The sequence below is a fragment of the Podarcis liolepis genome, assembly GCF_965112155.1.
Source record: "Podarcis liolepis genome assembly, chromosome: 3".
Classification (NCBI taxonomy): domain Eukaryota; kingdom Metazoa; phylum Chordata; class Lepidosauria; order Squamata; family Lacertidae; genus Podarcis; species Podarcis liolepis.
In genome coordinates, this window is record NC_139557.1 from 57,567,050 (window position 1) to 57,587,426 (window position 20,377).

Sequence of the window (20,377 nt, forward strand, 5' to 3'; positions counted from 1 at the left end):
CCGTTACATTTTTATTTTGGATAATAGAGGCTCACAAAATTGCTGCTGAGATGTTGAAGGTCTCCCATTAGAGAAATTAAGAACTGAAAAACATATTGTTAGATACATTGACATTTTCAAATTGAGATTATGCCCTTCAAATTGACCAGTGCAATGCTTTATCTAGAGGAATAATTCAGTCTGTAGAAAACACAAATGCTTTCTGTTAAATACAGAAGTATCCCATTACCTGCTTTAGGTAGACTGACTTCCTTTTTTATACCAGGTTCTGAGGTAAAAGAGAAACAATTCGTTTAAAAGTCATAACTGCTTGCCATAATTCATTTTACTGTGTTCATTATTTCTTGCTTCCTAGATGTGATACTGGTTTTATATTGAGAAATTATCTTTAATTGTCAAGCATATTCAATATAAAAGTTGAAACAAGCAGCTCAGCTCATAAATCACACAATGAATTGAATCTTCACCACGCCCCCCCCCCCCCAATTATGGAAAGAGATTTGATAAGGTGGGGAATAAGCACCATAGCATCTATTTTCTTGCTGGGTGCCTACATGCTATGTAACATTGCCTTGGATTCCCAGTTGCCCCTCCAATAGAAGAAGTGCTTTTCACATTCACCAGTGAAACCAGGAGGAGGCAATTTTTGCTGTTCTGGAAAGTCCCCCAGCCCTGGTTTTTTGGAAGGCACAGGGGAAAAGGGAAGTTAGCAAAAAACATAAGTTGTGTCGGAGGGGCAACCCCAACCTTTACACAAGTTCCGCACTTGGGAAGTTAAGGTTAGGGATGTCAAAGACAGAAATAGGAGCAGAAATCACCAGCCAATGTTCACTTAATCGTCCAATGTCTAGAATTGAAATACATTTGTTGTTGTTACCACTTTCAGGCTACAAAGCTTGTTGCTTTCAGTTCACACACGTTATGTAATTGATTACTTCTCCCCACCCCCCACTGAAGTTGCACTAGGTTTCCTTTGCATTAAAATGAATGGGATGGAATAACATAATGACAATGTAGGTAACCTGTGGTAGCTACCCCATGTCAACAGAAAGGGAAGCAGTTTTCCCAACCTTACCTTTCTGTAAAAAGGTAAAGGTAAAGGACCCCTGACAGTTAAATCCAGTCACAAACAACTCTGGGGTTGCGGCGCTCATCTCGCTTTACTGGCCGAGGGAGCCAACGTTTGTCCACAGACAGTTTTTCCTGGGTCATGTGGCCAGCATGACTAAGCTGCTTCTGTTGAAACCAGAGCAGTGCATGGAAAGGCCATTTAGCTTCCCACTGGAGTGGTACCTATTTATCTACTTGCACTTTGATGTGGTTTTGAACTGCTAGGTTGGCAGGAGCTGGGACCGAGCAATGGGAGCTCACCCCGTTGCGGGGATTCGAACCGCCGACCTTCCGATCGGCAAGCCCTAGGCTCAGTGGTTGACACCACAGTGCCACCCACATCCCTTACCTTTCTGTACTGGAAGGCAAAAGTGGAAAAAGGGGTGGGGGGGTACTCAAGCCAGCGGCACTGTGAAAGTGCAAGGTTGCTGGTGTAGCATGGTTGTTGACATCAGCTGGTGAAATCATCCAGTCAGCAACTATGCATTGCTCAGTGCTGGCTCTGACACCTTTGGCTTCCGCTACCACCTCATAGCTTAGAAAAGCAAGGTTGAGAATGACCCCCCTTTGTTATGACACCATGAACTGCTTCCACTAAATAAAGACACTAGGCAATTTCTACAAAGAAATCACCCACATCTTTTTGCTCATTCTATCTTCATATGCAGCACAGACCTTTAGAGAATGAAACAGCTAAATTGCAAATAGTAAGAAAGATGTAACCTTATAATGCTAAATGTCTGTCACAGTCAAAGATGCACAGATGATGAAATACCTTTCATCTAAATAGCAATGCTATAGCTGCATAGTGCTTCTTTGCATATTGTTATAAACTACATGGGAGGAAAAATAAGAGTGAGTCTGTCTCTGTGGGTTTCTACAGGGCACTGAATCTTTATAGTCACCAGAGCTATTCTTTCTTTTTGCAAGGCCCTTTTTAGACCCTATTTTGTAGGATCTGTGTGGTATGTCACTTATTATTGTTTTTTAAAAAAGAGAGGTCTAATAAAGCACAGCATTGCACACAAGATGCTTGCAGCCAATTTACACATAGGGGTTATGTTTTTCTGACAAAATGTCAATGTTCTGTCACAGACATTCAACATCACGGTGCACATTCAGTTTACTCTGGAAAATACTGCGTTCATATTATATAAATTCCAGCAGATAAAAATGACTGAGAGCTGGTTCATTGAAATCCCTTGTGTGGCACAAAATGGTGTGAAAAGATGCTTGCATGTGCCATTGTGTAAACAAGTTCATGTGTGAGTTGGACCTATTTGCTCAATATCTTTGAATTTCTCCATCCTACAAGGATCACAGATCTTGGACAAATTGTGCATATGTTCATAGGCATGAATGCTTGACTCACAAATGTGACATAATTTGTGAAGTGCCAGGTATAGATATTTCCACGGCCCAGATATTTCCATCTATTAATAAGACCTTCCCTTTCCATGCTAAATGTCTCATCCTGCCCTGAGTCACAGAGTGACATAACTCCATTGCACTGAAAAGGGGAAGTCAACAATTCTTCTCCAGATCAGATTTCAAACTGAGCCAGAGAAGAATTTGGGGGGCTCACCTCTACTTTGGAGTGGGCTATAGGCAGGGGATCTCACCTAATAACATCAGTACTGAAAAGACAATATAATAAGAAGCTAACTTTTTGAACCCACCTCACCACCATATGCTTATATTCTGGAAGGAAAAGTTTTATTTAAGTTGACAGAAAAGGAGTGTTAAAACATGGATCTGAGTGGGATTTTGCTTAACATATAACATAGCATGATAGTTGCATTTCTGAGCAACTAGGGTCTTCCTTCATTTTTGTTGCCTCTGGAAAAAAAATCCAATTTTCTTAGTTTACAAATATGGAAATGTTATTGCTTAATTAGGTGCGCTCTCTGCACCCTGGGAAATAATATACATTCCAGCTTAGTATAAGATGCTTTAGCTGTTGCAGAATGGGTGCAACAGTGCTTTTGCTGGATTGGAATATAGCTAAAGTTGACCATGAAAGTGAAAAATGAAATATACTCCAACATCCACCATTTTTTCTATAATGGAGTCACGTTAGCAGCTCTATAGTCAAAGTGGGTGGGCTTTTCAGTCATTTTGGAGCCTGAACATTCTGTTCATCATAAAGTCAAAACAAGTTCATCTTATGATAGATGTTTTGTTTGTGTTCCTTTAGTTTCTACAGCGAAAGCCCATTATGTAGTCCTAAAGTTTGTGGAGAGGAAGACAACTGAGGTTGATGTGTGGCTGAACGGAGGCCAAGTTGTAAGTGAGCATGCCATGTGTTTAGTGCTCACAAGACCCAGAATATGTGGCCTGGTGCCCTGTAACCAATAAACACATTCTACAGTTACACATACTGTGTTCACTTACAACTTAGCTAACACGCAGTTCAGTTATACCTTTCCTTCGTTTTTATCGACTAGACTAAAACATCCTTAAACTTTTGATAATTTCTCTGCTTTCTGTTGTGTGCGAATATGTATATGTCTTAATTCTCAGCAACAAAAGTCATTCTAATCTTAGAATAGTCCTGGTAAATAAGTGAATAACAAGTTTGCAGCTATCAATTCTCATCCCTGAAAGAACTCATGAACTTAAAAAGGTATGCAACTTTACAAATAGCACCTTTCTCTTTGGCAGCAACTGGAGGCTTCACTTTTTCTTTTGCAGCATCTAGGGGAAAAACAATAATTAATCCTGTGGTTACAAAATGATTCTTCTCTACGAGCCCTGAGAAGTATGTGAATAGTTCCAAGTGTTCAGTTTTCAAACTTGCATTGTGAAGTTTTACAGCATCAGAGATCAACAAGCTTAGCTGTACTTATGAGATGATTATAATAACAGTCAATTCGTGTACTCTGAATATTTCATTTGATATAGCAAAATAATCTGGCCACATGAAGTGCCAATTATCAGTAATTCCTCCCACTAATATGACTTTCCAAGCATCATAACTATTCTTGGAGGCTCAGGAAAGAGATTGGGTCGAGGAAGAAGATTTAAGATGTTTAATGTATACCATTTCCCAATTCCCATGGGGTTCTGGAGTTTTCAGGGTTTTCTTGTTTTACAGCATCTGTGAAGAACTACATTTAGCAAGTGTTAGTCAAACTCAGCCCAATACTGAATCTATGTAAAATGCTGTGAAATATTTTGTGACTGAAACAAAAGGACATTGAAGGATCCAGAAGCTCAAAGCGAATGGAAATCGATAAATGAGATACTGAACTGAGTATTTTGAAAATTGCAATTAATTAACTTCTTAGTGTAAAAGCTAAACATTATCCGTCCATGAAAGCAAGGAGCTTCCTGTCATGGAAGGAGCATTTGTGGAAGGGGCCTTTCCATTCAAATCAATTCAATTCTCCTTCCACTTCTGTCTGTCTGTCTGTCTGTCTGACCCCACCCCCCATGTGTCGACTTAAGGACTTGCCATAACTGTGCTAATGCTGACTAAATACGTACTGAACGCAATTAAAAAATATGGGTCTCCACGCTTTCCTCTAAAGTCCATTCACGTCTCTCGGTGTTTTAGGTTGGAATTCTATATTTTGCTTGGTCAAGGCTAGAGTTTTGTATTTTCTACGTAATTACAGGGTACACCTATTGCATTGTTTTATTTTGCAGCAGCTGTCTTCAATGCAATTTAACCAAAGCTGGCACTGAATTTTGGCATTTAAAAATTGTCATGACCTTGACACTGCAATTATTTTAACAATTGAATAAATAGCATGTGGTTCAAATCTTGCTAAATGTCATTTCCTGTTGGTGTTGAACCACTGACCTTTCACATGCCGAGATCAGTGATGCTTTGGTAGGAATAGATTGGGACTGATGTGTCGGAAGACGCAAAATCATTTTGGGACTTCCTGAATATCACTTGGTTGGAGTCAAAGAATGCTGTAGCTTATAGCAGCCCTAATTGCATCCGATTATAATCTGCTTGACCTGATATGGTATTTTAAATGCAAGCCTTCTTAAAGGCAATGAATAGGCAAATGTCAAGACAGATGAGCTTCCCTATATAAACTAAATGTACAAATGATCACATTCCTTGTTATCTCACATCCTATTGATACGTGCAAATACAAGACTAGTTATGCTGGGTCAAGGCCAAATATTTATTTAGTAGCCTTGGCAGCTTTGAATGGGACAAACAAATGAAAACCTGTAGAAGTTTTCTACCCATGAAACTAACTGTAACGTGTGCAGAGGGAAGCCACAAATATATCTTAAGCTGAGAAGAACTGATATGACATAGGTTCTACTTATGAGTTGGAATGGAGGAGAAATTTGATTCAGTATGCATTTAAAGCCAAATCTATCAAATTCACACTTTCTGAAGCAATACACAAACTAAAACACAGCTATCCATTGATACAAAAATACATATATTAGGGGAAAGTGTGCATACAAATGAGGATATTAGTGAAAATAGCATGCAAATATACATGATATTAGGGGGAAATCCTTTCAAAAATGAGTACATTAACCAGAGCTGCACATGAAATATGTTTATTGGGAGAAATCCACACCAGTATGCTGATGAATTTTCATGAGGAATTTTTAAATCAAGAAATTGCAGATTGCTACAAAATGTGGAGAACTGAATTTAAGACTGGAAAAATAAGAAACTGAAATAAAGGAAGTTGACAGATCCTAATGCATGAGTATAATATAAGATTGGGAGATTGCAATGTAAGTATCTCTTAGCGGTGAGCCTGGTGACACAGGGATTTTAAATTAGAATGGGAAAATGGAAGTCAATGATATCTGATCTTTTAACAGACTTGGGTGTTTAAATGGTTAGAGAGTGTTTTTTAGCCTCTGCCTTTATGAAGTCCTGAAGGCATGTCTGTCTCGATCACACCTTCACACCAACCCATATGCTGCTGTTTGACTCCATTTATGTTATATTTGGTTTAAACTGTATTTAAACCTCTCACACATGTGCAGAAATGTGCAGAAATACTTACACTTAATTTGTGCAGAAATGCTTATATTTAATTTGGCTTAGTCAATTTTTCGTGAGCTATTTTTTAATTATAGTTTTGATTGCAATCATTCTGACTTACATCTTTGTTTTCGATTGCATGGCATTACCTTTGTCTTTCAATGCTGGGTGATGCTTTACTTCTTTTTCTTTGGCATCTTCTGAAAGAAACAAAAAGAACAACCCACCACCAAACAATTTTAAACAAACAATAGACTTGTTAAAATGTGTGTAAATACATATTGACCAAATGACAATTTAAGTGGGAATGAATTATTATGAGTGGGATCCAGATTGGCTGTTCTGCAAAGAGCTCTTTCTGAAAAGTTCATTCTGTTTACAAAAAGCTCAGAGATCCAGTAGGAGTTCCCTACTGAACAAAGGGAGGAGAGGATCTTGCCAAGTCTCTCTTCCTCCTGCTGCCCACTTGCACCACCCCAGTGCTGCTCTGAAGGGTCCCCCGACCTTCTGGAGTAGCTTTTCAGGAGACAAAGGGGGGTGCAGAGGAAAGGAGGTATCAGTGCAAATTGCCTCCCTACCCCTTTCCTCCAATGCAAGTAGACCTTGCTTCTTCATTTAAAAACATTAAAAGGTAATACACCCAGAAGATCAATAAAACAGTGAGGATGTCCAATTAGGTAGTTTCTGGAGAAGGTTCCATCTTAGGGAAGGTGATTTCTGTTGGATTCTCTGCCCCATCTTCCCACCTCCTGTTCTGGAAGGGCTACAGGGAAGCAGGAGTCAACAAAAAGAAAAATCATCCCCCCTCTTCAATAGGCACATCCCATGAACAGCATTCCAGTAATGAGAACTCCAGATCCAAGCTAAATATCTTAAGAGGGCCTACTTAATATTGGGTTGTGACCATTAGCAAAGGTGGTACATTTGAACTTTGACTGTATTTTTTTAAAAAAAATATTCATATGATTTTCCTTGATGTAAAAAACCCTCTGCTCTCATATACCATGCACACTGATCCTAAACACATCCTCTTCCAAGATTTCAAACGAGCTAATTTTTGCTGAGGGTTTTATTATTTTTCTTCTGTCCTCATGAATAATAACATTTAAGTAGAGCTTCCCAATTTATTTCTGGAAACTGCAATATTTAAAATCATGGACTAACTTAGCTTATCGATTCAGAAATTTTCTTATAACCACCAACAGGAAATATGCACTGCCATTACTAGAAGAGCTTTATGGCAATTATTTCAAAGAAAGTCACGCTGATTACTTGATTTTAGGAGATCAAACACTTTTGGAGTCTGACTCATTACTGATGTTGCCTTAAATCCCAAGTGATCTGATAAACCAGAAAATCATGCCGGAAATATTTCAGAAGCTAATGTTGTCTGCAGCGGTAATTTAGCATTTGTGATGCTGTCTTACATGTGCAATACAAATGTGGCTGAGGAACTGGAAATAAGTGATTATGGCTAGCTCAAAAAGAGTTTATTTCAGTAATGAAATATATGACTTCCTTTTTGCATTTTTTTAAAGTGTTTGCTTGACTACATATATTGCCAGCAAACCTTGCTGAAGCTAACAATTTGAACTATATTTCACTTAAAATGGAAGTACTACGATTTAGGCACAAATCTAAGCACATTTTCTTGGAAGCAAGCACTGCTGAAATAATTGTAAATTAGGTAAATCTTTTTAGGACAAGATAAAATAGGAGATACATTTAATCAGTGCTTTTTTCTGGGGGGACGCATACCCCTAAATATTTTGTGAATCTAAGTTTAGCCTCATTGAGGGGCAGTATTTCAATATGAATAGGAAAACTAGAGTACCCCTAAACATTTTTTTAAGGGAAAAAAAACCACTGCATTTAATTATCACACAGGGAACATCATTCCCCTCATTACTTTTATGGAAAATAAAAATGTAATTATCTGAAGTTTGCTCCTCCTGCAGGGCAGGGTATAGATATATGTTTATTTATATGCTCCTTTATACGGTGTTTTATATTTTGACTCGTATCTATCTGTCTATCTGAACATACTAGGTGAGATTCGCCTAACAAGCCTTGTCACCACAAACCCTGTGCAAGGCCTTCTGCTTACACAATGGGGTTCCCCCTTCTCCTCCCTCCGTGCCCTTCTCACCCCTGAAATTGGCTCAATGGGGTTGGGAGAATTCCCAGAACATCATGCAGGGGGAGGAGAGGGGGAAGAGTTCCATCTGGCAAGCTGCAACACTTGCAACGGTGAGATGTTCACCATAACTTGACATTGAATTATATATTTTTTCCACCTACCAATCTAACCAGCAAATGTATCTATCTACAGTGGTACCTCGGGTTAAGTACTTAATTTGTTCCAGAGGTCCGTTCTTAACCTGAAACTGTTCTTAACCTGAAGCACCACTTTAGCTAATGGGGCCTCCTGCTGCTGCCACGCCACCGGAGCACGATTTCTGTTCTCATCCTGAAGCAAAGTTCTTAACCTGAGGTACTATTTCTGGGTTAGCAGAGTCTGTAACCTGAAGCGTATGTAACCTGAAGCGTATGTAACCCGAGGTACCCCTCTATCTATCTATCTACTCATATGAAGTTGTGACCCAGATATTACAAGAGACAAGAAATATGAGATGGTTTATTCGTATTGTGTCCCTTTGCAGACACAAAGCTCCTCGATTCCATGGAAGTTTCCATCGGCAGAAAAGGAGGAGGAGAATTTTGATGATTTCCCCTTCTGTCTGCACACACACCCTGCACTCCCAAATCTGTTCAAGAGGTTTGTGGAACAGTGTGGAGATTGTTCAGGAGATGGAAGGAGAATATGTGAATTTGCAAAAGCCACATCCTTACTTTTTGGCATATAGACCGCCTCCCCCATACCAAACAGGAAATCTATGGAAGAAAATTAGTGCAATGTGGTTTTTCTAATTGTGATGATGATGATTATTAAAAGTCACAATTACAACTATCACACTGCACTTTTGAAATATTGTTGAATTTACCTCATAATACGTGCTTTTTGTGTTGTGGGTTAGCAAAGTGAGCAATTGTGTTATGGATAACTATGCTTCTTGCAAGGCATGCTGCTTTTACTTGTTCCAATTTACTTGCTCCATTTCATGACTTATTTCTTGTTTCAGTAATGTTCTAGGTGAAACATTTGTCGAAACAAAAGAGTTTTTAAACATAATAATAATAATCCTGTGTTATTCTGCGGTTCGTTCAAATAATGTGTTTGCGTTGATCTTGCTGTTTCTTAAAAGGTAGAAAATGTGAACAAATAGTATATACAGGAAATGTTATTGCATAAGTGATATACAAGAGTCATAGACAATGTCATATGGCTTACTTGATTCCTTTGGTTTTGGTTTCTCTGCAAAAAGAAAAAAAAAGTAACAATCCCTCAATTCCCTTCAAGTTACTAAGGCATATAATTATTTGTTAGTTTAGGGTTAAGAATAATCTGTTTAGAAATGTAGCATTTGCAGAATAATTTAGTTGCTTCATATTGTTTCCTTGCTCACCAACACATAGCAAAAGCTCTTGAGCTCCTTCAATCAGATCTGACTAATTCCTTAACGCAGTGTCAGCCCCAAGAATCATCATTGGACTGAAACGATGACAGTTGAGTATGATGGATTTCTAATGTTACCCAATGGCATTTCTCTTGGATGAAATGAAATACCAAATATTTTTCACCCAATATTTTATGTCTGTTATTGGTGGTTCATTTCACATAACCAATGTTGGAAGGAAAAGGTCACCATTATGGATGGGACAATTATTCGAATCAGAGACGCTAAACAAGGCGAGAGCCCTGCTCTGCTTGAATGCAGGTGGTCCCCTTTTGAGGCAAACACAGTCTGCCGCCCACTGAACTTGTCTGGATATAAATTGGGACTTGTGACCTGCTTCAACAAACATTTGCAGCTGAATCGTTCAGAAAATTAATTCTACAAATGAGATCAGTTAAAATAACTAGGGCCAGAAATGTGGACCATGTCACAGGTAAATAGAATAGTATGGCCACTTCTCCACGAACAAAAATGTGGACAACAGCACCCACAGGTTTGTATAAAATTTGGAAATGCTGATTTATATGTATAGGTGCACATTTAGAAATAATTACCAGTACATAATGGTAGTTTCATTAGCAGTTTCATATTGGGGAAGACTGCATAGTATGGCTGCTTAGCCTGCTGTGCCAACTGCTGGTGAGGCTCTTTAATGATCCCTGTGTCCGCTTCTCAGTAGTGGCACCCACCCTGTGAAACACCCTCCCCTCAGACATAAAGGAAATAAACAACTATCTGACTTTCAGAAGACATCTGAAGGCAGCCCTGTTTAGGGAAGTTTTTAACGTTTGATGTTTTATCCTGTTTTAATATTCTGTTGGGAGTCACCCAGAGTGGCTGGGGAAACTCAGTTGGATGGGTGGGGTATAAATAAATTATTATTATTATTATTATTATTATTATTATTATTATTTTAAAGTGGATTTAGAACAGGCACCCATCAAACAGAGGACTGTCTTCTGCGAGGTAGGACACAAGGCCACCACAAAACTGAAGATGACTGAATGGATTAATTCCAGTCACTGCAGAAATATGATTAGTGACACAGAAACTGAATTTCATCAGAAACTTGATCCAGAATTATCTGTCAAGAAAGAATACTAATAGCTAGAGAGACAAAATCAAGATGGCCCACTTTTTGAATGTGATTTTATTTTTAATCGCTATGGCGCTTTCTTTAGATAACATCAGCTTCACTGAGTTTCTCCTTACCTTTCTCTACCACCTTCAACGGCCTATCTTCTTTCTTTTCATGTACTGCTGCAAAACAAAGATAAGGCTTTTGTAACACTTCCAGTCTCAGGAAGAGTGGCTCATGCAAGCTTTCTCAAAGCACTGAAAACGCTGCTGCTTATTTGAAAGCAACTGACATTATCCTGATATTGATCTAATCTACCTTTCTAATAAATGTTATAAAACTGTAGAGTTACCTTTTTTTGCCTTCCAATAAATCTGCAGGAAGAATGAAGCCTTGCACAGTTGCAAAATGAATCATGGAAAAGTCAGCTCCCTATCCTACCTTTATAAATGCTGGTATAAAACTCTAATAACATAGGAAGCTGGCTTATGCCGAATGAGACCTCAGGCTCACTGGTTCATGAACGTCTACAATGGCTGGCCATGGTTGTTCAGGGTTTCAATCAGCTTTACCTGGCCATGCTAGGGAGTAAAGCCAGGACCCAGGTGCACCCCATACTGGTTGAAGGGAGCGAGGCAGCAGTAAATCACAAAGAGTTGGAGTTAACTCTTTGTGCTGTGCTGACCTCATCGCCATCTTATCCTTGCTCCTCTACCGCCCATACCCTGCTATCTAGTCTGCTACTGATTCATCTGCTGGAGCATGGATTAAGGTTCCCACATGACACTTTACACCCAGCTCCTAAGATTATTAAATTGCATGGAGGTCCTTCCACAAACAAATCCTATGTTCAGCTCGGCCATGGACTCAGTCCAAACACTATATATTGCATAAATTTAATTTTACTGTAAAATGTAAACAGTACTGACCTTTTGGCTTATGGACGTCTGTGGTCACTGTGAAATGAAACAGAAAAAAACATTGTGAACATTTAATGGACCTCTAGGATTTATCCAAAACACTCTTGTTAGGGGCAGCTGTGTAAATGGAGAAAATAAATCAATAAAAAGCAACAGCATCAAGTTGCTGCAACAAAGGTTTCCCTTCAGTTCTAGCAGAGCTTTCAATGCAAATCCTTTACTGGTTCAGGAAAGGGTCTGCATCAGTATCCCCTGCTAAAATGAAGGTGGTGGTGGGGAAAACATTCATTTTAGCAGCACCATGGGGATCTGGGTTGTGGAGCAAAAAAGCTTGTGCCATCTCCGCCTTAAGGAAAAGGAATATGCTTTAAGGAAAAGGGCAATACTTGAAGTAGTAGAGCACCTGCATAGCCAGTGGAATGTCTCTGACACCTCCACTTTTTAAAAAGGAGAACTGGTAGCAAGGCTGGGGAAACCCTTTTCCTAATACAGTGGTACCTCGTGTTACAGACGCTTCAGGTTACAGACTCTGCTGACCCAGAAATAGTACCTCGGGTTAAAAACTTTGCTTCAGGATGAGAACAGAAATTGTGTGGTGGCGGCAGCATTAGCTAAAGTAGTACCACAGGTTAAGAACAGTTTCAGGTTAAGAACAGACCTCCAGAACAAATTAAGTTCTTAACCCGAGGTACCACTGTACAGTGGTGCCCCACAAGATGAATGCCTCGCAAGACGGAAAACCCGCTAGACGAAAGGGTTTTCTGTTTTTGAGCTGCTTCGCAAGACGAATTTCATTATGGGCTTGCTTCGCAAGATGAAAACGTCTTGCGAGTGTTCCGCTTTTTTTTCGCTTCCCCCCCTTTTCTAAGCAGCCTAGCCGCTAATAGCCTTTTAGCTGCTAAGCCGCTTAGCCTTTAATAGCCGCTAATCCGCTAAACCGCTAATAGCGCTAAGCCACTAAGCCGCTAATAGGGTTGCTTCGCAAGACGAAAAAAATGCTAGACGAAGAGACTCGCGGAACGGATTATTTTCGTCTTGCGAGGCACCACTGTATCTGATATCACTGCCAGGCTGAGCAGCAGTGGATTAGATGGGCCCATTATCTGCCTCAATATAATGAAGCACGTGATATTACAAGAAGCCATAACATTATACCGTACATATATTTGGGATATATATTTAAATTTTAATCTCTCACCTTTTGGTTTATGAGCTTCATGTGTCACTGAAAAATTAAACAAAGAATTTCAGTGTGTTCAAACTACATATATACAGCTCAGGGGGGAAGGGGGATAGCTCAGTGGTAGAAGTACATGCCTTGAAGTCCCAGGTTCAATTCCTATTATCTCCACAAAGGAGAGGGAAAAGATCCCTGCCTGAAACCTTGGAGAATTACTGCTAGTCCTGGTAGACAATACAGAACTAAATTATAGACCATTTGCTCTGATTCGGTATACGGCGGCTTCTTATGTTCCTATGTGCCGTGGCCACCTGAAACAAAGCTCTCGTACCCAAGACCTCAAGCAAAGATGCTTTGACCAAAGGATCCACCAGTAAATCATCCCATTTCAGACTGGTGATTAATAGTATTGAGGGCCACAATGTATACATTGTCTGTATGAAATGTACATGCCTTAAAAAAAAAGCTGGCCTGCTGGAAACACTGTGATAGGGGAAACCATTGCAATGAACAACAGGTTATGATATTTGCTTTTTGGTTAGTTAGTTAGTTTTATAAATATTTTTATTGATTTTTAATTTCAAGTAACAAAAGTAACAAAACATATCCACACTCTTTCTGATTTGTTTGCTCAAGGAATTTAGATTCTACTTTTTAACATAAAAAGCACAGGGAACCCATGGTGGTTAGAATCTCCTCCAAATTATTTCTAGCCGGGTTCTCCATTTTAATCCACTAGTTAATTGTTGTATGGCATGCTGAATTTTATAGCATTTAGTTAATTTAAAATTTTAGCTTAGAGATAAAATAGGAGAGCATTATGTTCTATGATAACTTTTCCCTCATGTCTTACCAGCTGCTTTGACAGGCAGATCCTTCTTTGGGAGCTTGGCTGAAACAGAAACATAAAAGGAGAAATATTTGGTTATTGCATATCTGGAACAGGTACATTATCAGTATGTTTAAAGAAAGCAAAGATTTGAAAATATGAGCATATTTACCTGTTTCTACTGGCTTTTCTTTTTTGTGTGGTTCTACAAAGTTGGAGGAACAAAGCCGAATAAATTATTTCTATATTTTGAGGTTCACAGTGAATATTAGAACCATTACATAGAATGAGATAGCAGACTGAAATTGCAGAACTTTCAACTGCATTACTTTAGCACGCAGGCAGAAGGCCATATTTTGAATGTTCCCCCCATATAACCAACTTCTGCATGTAATAAGTTGAGGAATGAATGAGCAGGCTATGCAAAATCTTTTTAATGTACTAGTTTACTAGATGCATGGAGTGGGCAACATTGAGAAATACCTAAATTGAGTTTAATTTTGTACTAGCAGTAGTTTGATTATGTCCTTGATCTAACATGGTAGAATGCACTCAAGTGCTTAGTTGGATTCCACTCAGAAGTGGGGAATGTTTTTTTTTTTAGCTTGAGGGATGGATAATTGTGGTGGCCATGGCCAGAGACAAACATGGGTGGGGCCTGAGGTAAAATGGGTAGATAAATAGATGTGATGTTTTGGCTCTGGCTCCTGGGTCCTGAGACTCTTTTGGTTCCCCCAATGGTGTTTTTTTTTAATGGGTTCGGCCCCCTAAATGTTCAGAGGGCATTCAGCTTTTACCTCTGGCTCTGTACAATGTCAGGACATTGCAGGATGTCATGCGAGCCATGTCAGGATGTCACGCGACACTGTATGCATGAATCAGGACATCACGTCGGGCCCCCTCAATCATGTTGAGAAGATGGCACCTCTGTTACAGGAGGTTACATTCCAACCATACAAAATTCAAAGGTTTCTACACTCAGCTGTAGAAACATTATCACAGTTCAAGGACACACTCCAGTTAGGTAAAAGGACTTATGGAACAGCACCAGAGAGGGATATGGCCTAGGGCAGGCACGTCCAACTCCCAAGTGACAGTCTACTCACAATATTTAAAAAAAACAGGCAGTGATCTACCTCCATTGTCACTGGAGGATAGACCAGAGTTGTTGAGCTTCTTTTAGGAAGCCAGAGTTGTTTTTGGAGGAATATCACTAAGGGTTCAAAGATCAACCAAGATCAACCAGGGCATGCTGCGATCGAGCAGTGGATCGCAATCGACCTGTTGGACATGCCTGGCCTAGGGAAAGCTCTACATTCCAGATGGAGAGGCCTGGAGGGCCTTATGTAACTGTTTCTGTGTTTATTATTTTGAAATTCCTCATGTCATAGCCTTTGATTAAGATCAAACTATGTGAACACTCCTCTATGAGCAGACTCTTATTCATTGGGCTCACATCCCAACCTGCCATCAATGGCCTTTTACCTTCACACTAGGGGAAGGGATAGCAGGAAGGAGTGTGGGCCATGTGTGTACATGAAAACTGGCAAGAGAAGAGAGGATATTTGGGTGTCTGGTGAAGATACGCTTGCATGATCTTGAGGACTTGCTAAGCCAATTAGGGAGTTGTTTGTCCTTCCCCATGAGAGAAGCCTAAGGTTGCCTACTATGTTCAGGGAAGCTATGAACCAATGACTTTTTAGATCACAGCTCAGATCTTAGCCTGTATGCTAGAGTAACTCTGAGCTACCATTCACACACAGCAATAGACTAAGTACTTGGTTCTAAATAGTATACCTTGTTTGCAAACCAACCAATTCTCAACAATCTTAATGTATGTTTGGTAGCAGACATGCCCTTTAAATAACCTCTATTGTCAAAAACGCTGACACGTCATTTTAAAATCTCATCAATATAGTTTTGATGTAAATTCATAGTTTGCTGAAATATGCTTCAGGTTTTTTCTCACAGCTAGCTTGCTCCCCCTGCCTGATTCATGCAGTAATCTCATTGTTCAAGTAATGTTTTCAGTGTACTCAATATGATTGCTGAAAAACATGAATCATGGCATCACATCTGCCAGTTTCTTACAACTGCCCCTGACGACACACACATATGCTCCCAGTAAAATTATGATAGGAGTAAAGCTTTAAATGGAGTTTTGGGCAGACCACTAGACATACACCTATGTCCATGTTATTAATAATTAGCGGGAACCAGATTATGTTGCTGAAGGTGCTGCAGAAAAATCTACAACACACTCTAGGCACTGAGGTTCCATGATGTCCAATCATGGTTTCTTGGAAACAGAAGCATTGGGATTTAGTGGACTCCACAGAAGGACCTCTGTTAGGCCTCTGCTACTGCCATGAGCCTGCACTGCAGTAGCCAAGGCCATGAGGAACTTTGGGAAACTTTGTCGTACGTGTTTCTGTACTGCAGTAGCCAATATGGTACCCACAAGTTGTTACTCAACTCCACCTCCCATCAACCCTACCCAGCATGGCCAATGGTAAATAAGTGGGAAGTGGATTAAGGCATTTCTTTGAAATCCTATTCCCTCTTCTTTATAAGCCACTTTAGGCCACAAAATATGGGTATTTAAATTTTTTACAGTTCAGAGTTTATTTTATGTTTTGCAGTTTCTTTTAAATCCTGTATCACTCATACAGTTTTAAATTAGATAATCCAAATCTGCAGCTTTGAGTGCCACAACTCTACAAAATTCATCTTTCAGTTTAGACATTTAATTCTTTCAAATTTTCACATTCAAATATCCTCACACATAACTTCATCGTTTCAACACTGAGGAATGAGAGCTTAGGCTGTAATCCAACCCCTTGGCTGGCAGCAGCAGGGCTTGAAGGAACAGCGTCACCCTTGGTGAAGAGGGTCATATTGGACATGTTGCCAGATTAGACATCATGTGGCAGCAGCAAGGCTGGCTCAGAATCCAGCAGATCCTATGCTGGCCCAACCCCAACTCCTCCCTTCTTTGTTTTAGGGGATTTCATAGGCTATGGGCAGTGGTGATACCACCAGAGGTAGCTTCTGCCTGAGCACTGCTTGGGCAGGCAAACTGTGGTGTACTTTTGTTGGTGGGGATTTACCACCAGCAGAGGCTGATGAAGCCAGGCAAGCCCCACCCCAGGCAGCACAGTTAGCTATTTTATTTTTATTCTTGCATTCCGGCAAATCATCTATCTTAAAGCAGCATGGTCCTAGAAAAAATTCACAAATTCTGGCTTATTTTTTTAGTAGGCAAAATATTAAAAAACAGAGATTGGTTCGCATAGCCTCTGCAAGCCTACCTGCTATTGACTTCTTGGCAACTGGGGGGGGGGGGAGGGAAAAGGGAAATTGTTTATTTTTCTTGTATGTACCACAGTGGAGTTTAGTACAGTAAATAGTAATTGCTTTATAATGTAGATATAATTCTGCTGTAGGATGTCTTCATTCAGCTGAGAAACACATATACAATTCCCCTGAACATGCTTTAAGTGTTGATTTTATATTTCCAAAGGAAACATATACTTCAGAATGCAAGGTCTTCTTTAAAACAAAGGAATCATATGCTGTCAAGGAAGAGTAGTATTTGGACCCACAGGAGCCTGCAGTTGTTTCATGCTATGCTATCAAGGGAACAAACTATTAACGATAACTTGCAGTACATTTGTCAACTGCTATGAAGGCTATCCTGGTCAGTAAGTGGCGTGCTAATGAAGTCCCTTCTGACACACAGTGGTTAGATAAAGTCTGGGGTATACCCTATAATGTGGAATTGACCCATCAAAGGTTAGTAAGCTTAGACAGGTGTTTATGGCTCACTTCTCACACATGGATAGGATTGCGGTTTGCTGTTCCCATTTATGATAGGGGAGGATTAAAGCAAAAATGCACTCACAGTACACATCATTGTGTGCACCATGACATGTGAATGCTGTCAACAAGAAGCTCTCCATATAGTCTTCGCTTTGCACTTATTGATCACTGGCCGCTTTATAATAATTTTTGTTGCCATTAGGCTGACTGCACCCTTTTCAATTTCTGTATTAAAAGTTTTATAAAGGGGGGGGGGGAGTAAACCAGATGGTATTTTGAATTGATTTTGTTATGTAAGCCTTTTTTTCTGAAACCATATATACTAATGTTATGTAGTTATGCATTGTAGTATGAATGAATTTTGTTTTGTATTCTTTGTTTTATAGAATACATATAATAATGTTATGTTACTAAGCAAATTTAATAAAAGAGTAAAAGGGGGGGGGGGAGAAGCAGAAAAATAGCTCTGGGCTCTGGAAGGCACTTTTGGGTGGGGCTTCCTCTCTGGGGATGATGAGGAGCAGTGAGATATGCTGCAAGTCTTACAGTGAGTAGACTTGGGTTCAATACGTCTATTATAGAAACATTGTAAGTCTCTGGCGAATTCTTCCTGCAAAGGAAACTAGTCCCTGGTAAGCACTGCTACTGGGGCTTCCACACTTATCAGAAAAGTTGTGTGCACATATAACATAAGTGAAGGATTTTCTTTCTTAACATGCAATATAACAAGTATTGCATGTTAAGAAAGAACATGTGTCATAACGACACATATTAGGAACTACAGACACATGTTCATCGCAATGACACTGCACCATTATTCCTACCCAACACAAACCAAAAAGAACATTAACTTGCAGAACCCAGCAGATGGTGCTATGATGCAATGAAATGCGCCATAACCAGAGCAGTTGATTGAATACATTGAAAATAAAGCAAGAGAAAACAATTTAATCACTTACCTGGTGCTGCTACTTTTACAGAAGCTGGTTGGGCTGCAGGAGCTTTTGCTGGCTCTTAAAATGAAAACAAATTAAAGCAATTACTACAAAGCATTCTACAGCAAAAACACAGGGACATGGGGAAATTTCAGATGAAAAAGATTGCCCTTAGCATCTCTTGCATAGGAGAGCAGAGAAAGAAGATTATTAAAAATAAAGTGCCTATCTGCATTCTACTCAATCAAAGGCATGGAAAAAGTAATGAGCAAAAACGGTTATTTGGAACCACTTGATAATTGCTTTCATTAACAAATATGGTTTTACTATTGTATCACTCTGTGCTGCATCTTAGTACAGTAGTAGGTTTCTTAGCCACATGCAACATTTGCATATATGGCAGAAATAGTTATGGGGAAATGCTCCCCCCCTCGAAGGAAAGCGCAACCTTCTGAAAACACACAGCATTAAGAGTTTCCAGGATTATTGAGGATTCAGAAAAAAAAATACTACTACAGTCTGTTTCCTCAATGTCTAGCCTAGATTAGAGTCACCTGTGCTGTGCTAGTGTCAGAAACACATAGGTCTGTGAGGGTAATGTCACTGCAGCATGAAACAGAAGATGTTTCAGTTGCCCTTGTTTTAGTCACAGTTCTCTTTCCCCCTTTTCTTCCGCTGGAATACACGTCTTAAACAATAGGTTAAATAAAAAGAATCCCTTTCACCAGTCCCAGCCCTACCCTTATGCTGAGTGAGGCAGCTACCTTGGGCAGCTGATTTTGGGTGTCATGAAAGAGAAGCAAATTCTTTATTTTATATTATTTTAATTGCCTGGGAGGTGGAGAGACAATTGCGGGATTTTCTGCCTCTGGTGCCAAAATAACTTGACTGGCCTTGTATACTATGCATCCTCATGGCATGGGGTGGGAGCACCATTGGGTACTCTGCCTCAGGCAGCAGAATGCCTTGGGCCAGCTTGGCCATCCATTTTGTGAGGATGGAGTTAGTGCTAATAGCACAGTTCTATGCATGTTTTCTCAGAAGCGAGCCCCACTCTGCTTAACAGGGCTTATTCCCAGGTTGCAATAAGAAGTGTTATTATACCTCAATCCGGTATAGGAAACCTTTGGGCCTACACATGTTGTTGAACTACAACTCCCATCATCCGTGGCCACTGACCATGCTTACTAGGGCTGATGGGAGTTGTAATTCAGCAATATCTGGAGGTATCGTCACACCATTATATTATACCTGTGTAAATAATGCAGAGAAAGGACTTTAATGAAGAGTCACTTGTTTCCCATGTAAGCCCCACTGAAACGGAGACTGAAGAACAGTTAAGCTTAGGCAAGTGCTTCCTATATGTTTAAGGTCATGGCATACACAGAAAAGCACAGATGCACAAGCTTCCCAGCTTTTCTTTCCAGTTCTTGACCACCAAGAACATGCTCAGCTAAGATCACAGCTGACATTTCATTCCCCATGAAAGCTCTGCTTTTTTGAGATGTTAGATTAAAAAAAAATGAGGAAGGGAGGCAATAACTGTCAGTCACAAACAGGAATGCGGAATTGGAAATACAGTGTGAATTGATTTAGAATGGAAGAGGCAGCTGAAGTCTAAACATGTCATTTTAGAATTATAAATGGTGTCACCATCTCCTTATTTGCATCTTCTTGCAATTTCATAGCACTATCCTATGAATGCCTCTTCAGACATATGTCCCATTGAGCACAATGGAACCTGCTGTCAGGTAAGGGAATAAACGAACGAGCTGTTTTTAATTTGAGTACATTGAATCACTATCATTTGGGTACATTGGAACAGGCTGTTTTAAAACTGAGCTATATAAAAAACAGGATGTACAACCATAACTAAAAACAAGACATACTTTTGAGGTCTTTTGTCAAAACAGCTTCTTTCTTATCTGCAAGAATAAAACACACACA

General features: G+C 39.7%; 1 protein-coding gene across 1 annotated transcript in view; it reads right to left on the reverse strand.

Moving 5' to 3' along the window:
* TRDN (triadin) overlaps nucleotides 1–20,377 on the reverse strand; it is a 169,204-nt gene that overhangs the window by 29,049 nt on the left and 119,778 nt on the right. Inside the window, exons 20-31 of the mRNA XM_083497781.1 lie at nucleotides 20,320–20,355; nucleotides 18,455–18,508; nucleotides 16,985–17,005; nucleotides 13,846–13,878; nucleotides 13,698–13,736; nucleotides 12,863–12,889; nucleotides 11,674–11,700; nucleotides 10,879–10,926; nucleotides 9,441–9,464; nucleotides 6,238–6,288; nucleotides 3,760–3,807; nucleotides 230–268 (exon numbers count right to left, since the gene is read on the reverse strand). Of these exons, the coding sequence (XP_083353907.1) occupies nucleotides 230–268; nucleotides 3,760–3,807; nucleotides 6,238–6,288; nucleotides 9,441–9,464; nucleotides 10,879–10,926; nucleotides 11,674–11,700; nucleotides 12,863–12,889; nucleotides 13,698–13,736; nucleotides 13,846–13,878; nucleotides 16,985–17,005; nucleotides 18,455–18,508; nucleotides 20,320–20,355 (447 nt within the window). The remainder of the gene's footprint in view (nucleotides 1–229; nucleotides 269–3,759; nucleotides 3,808–6,237; nucleotides 6,289–9,440; nucleotides 9,465–10,878; nucleotides 10,927–11,673; nucleotides 11,701–12,862; nucleotides 12,890–13,697; nucleotides 13,737–13,845; nucleotides 13,879–16,984; nucleotides 17,006–18,454; nucleotides 18,509–20,319; nucleotides 20,356–20,377) is intronic.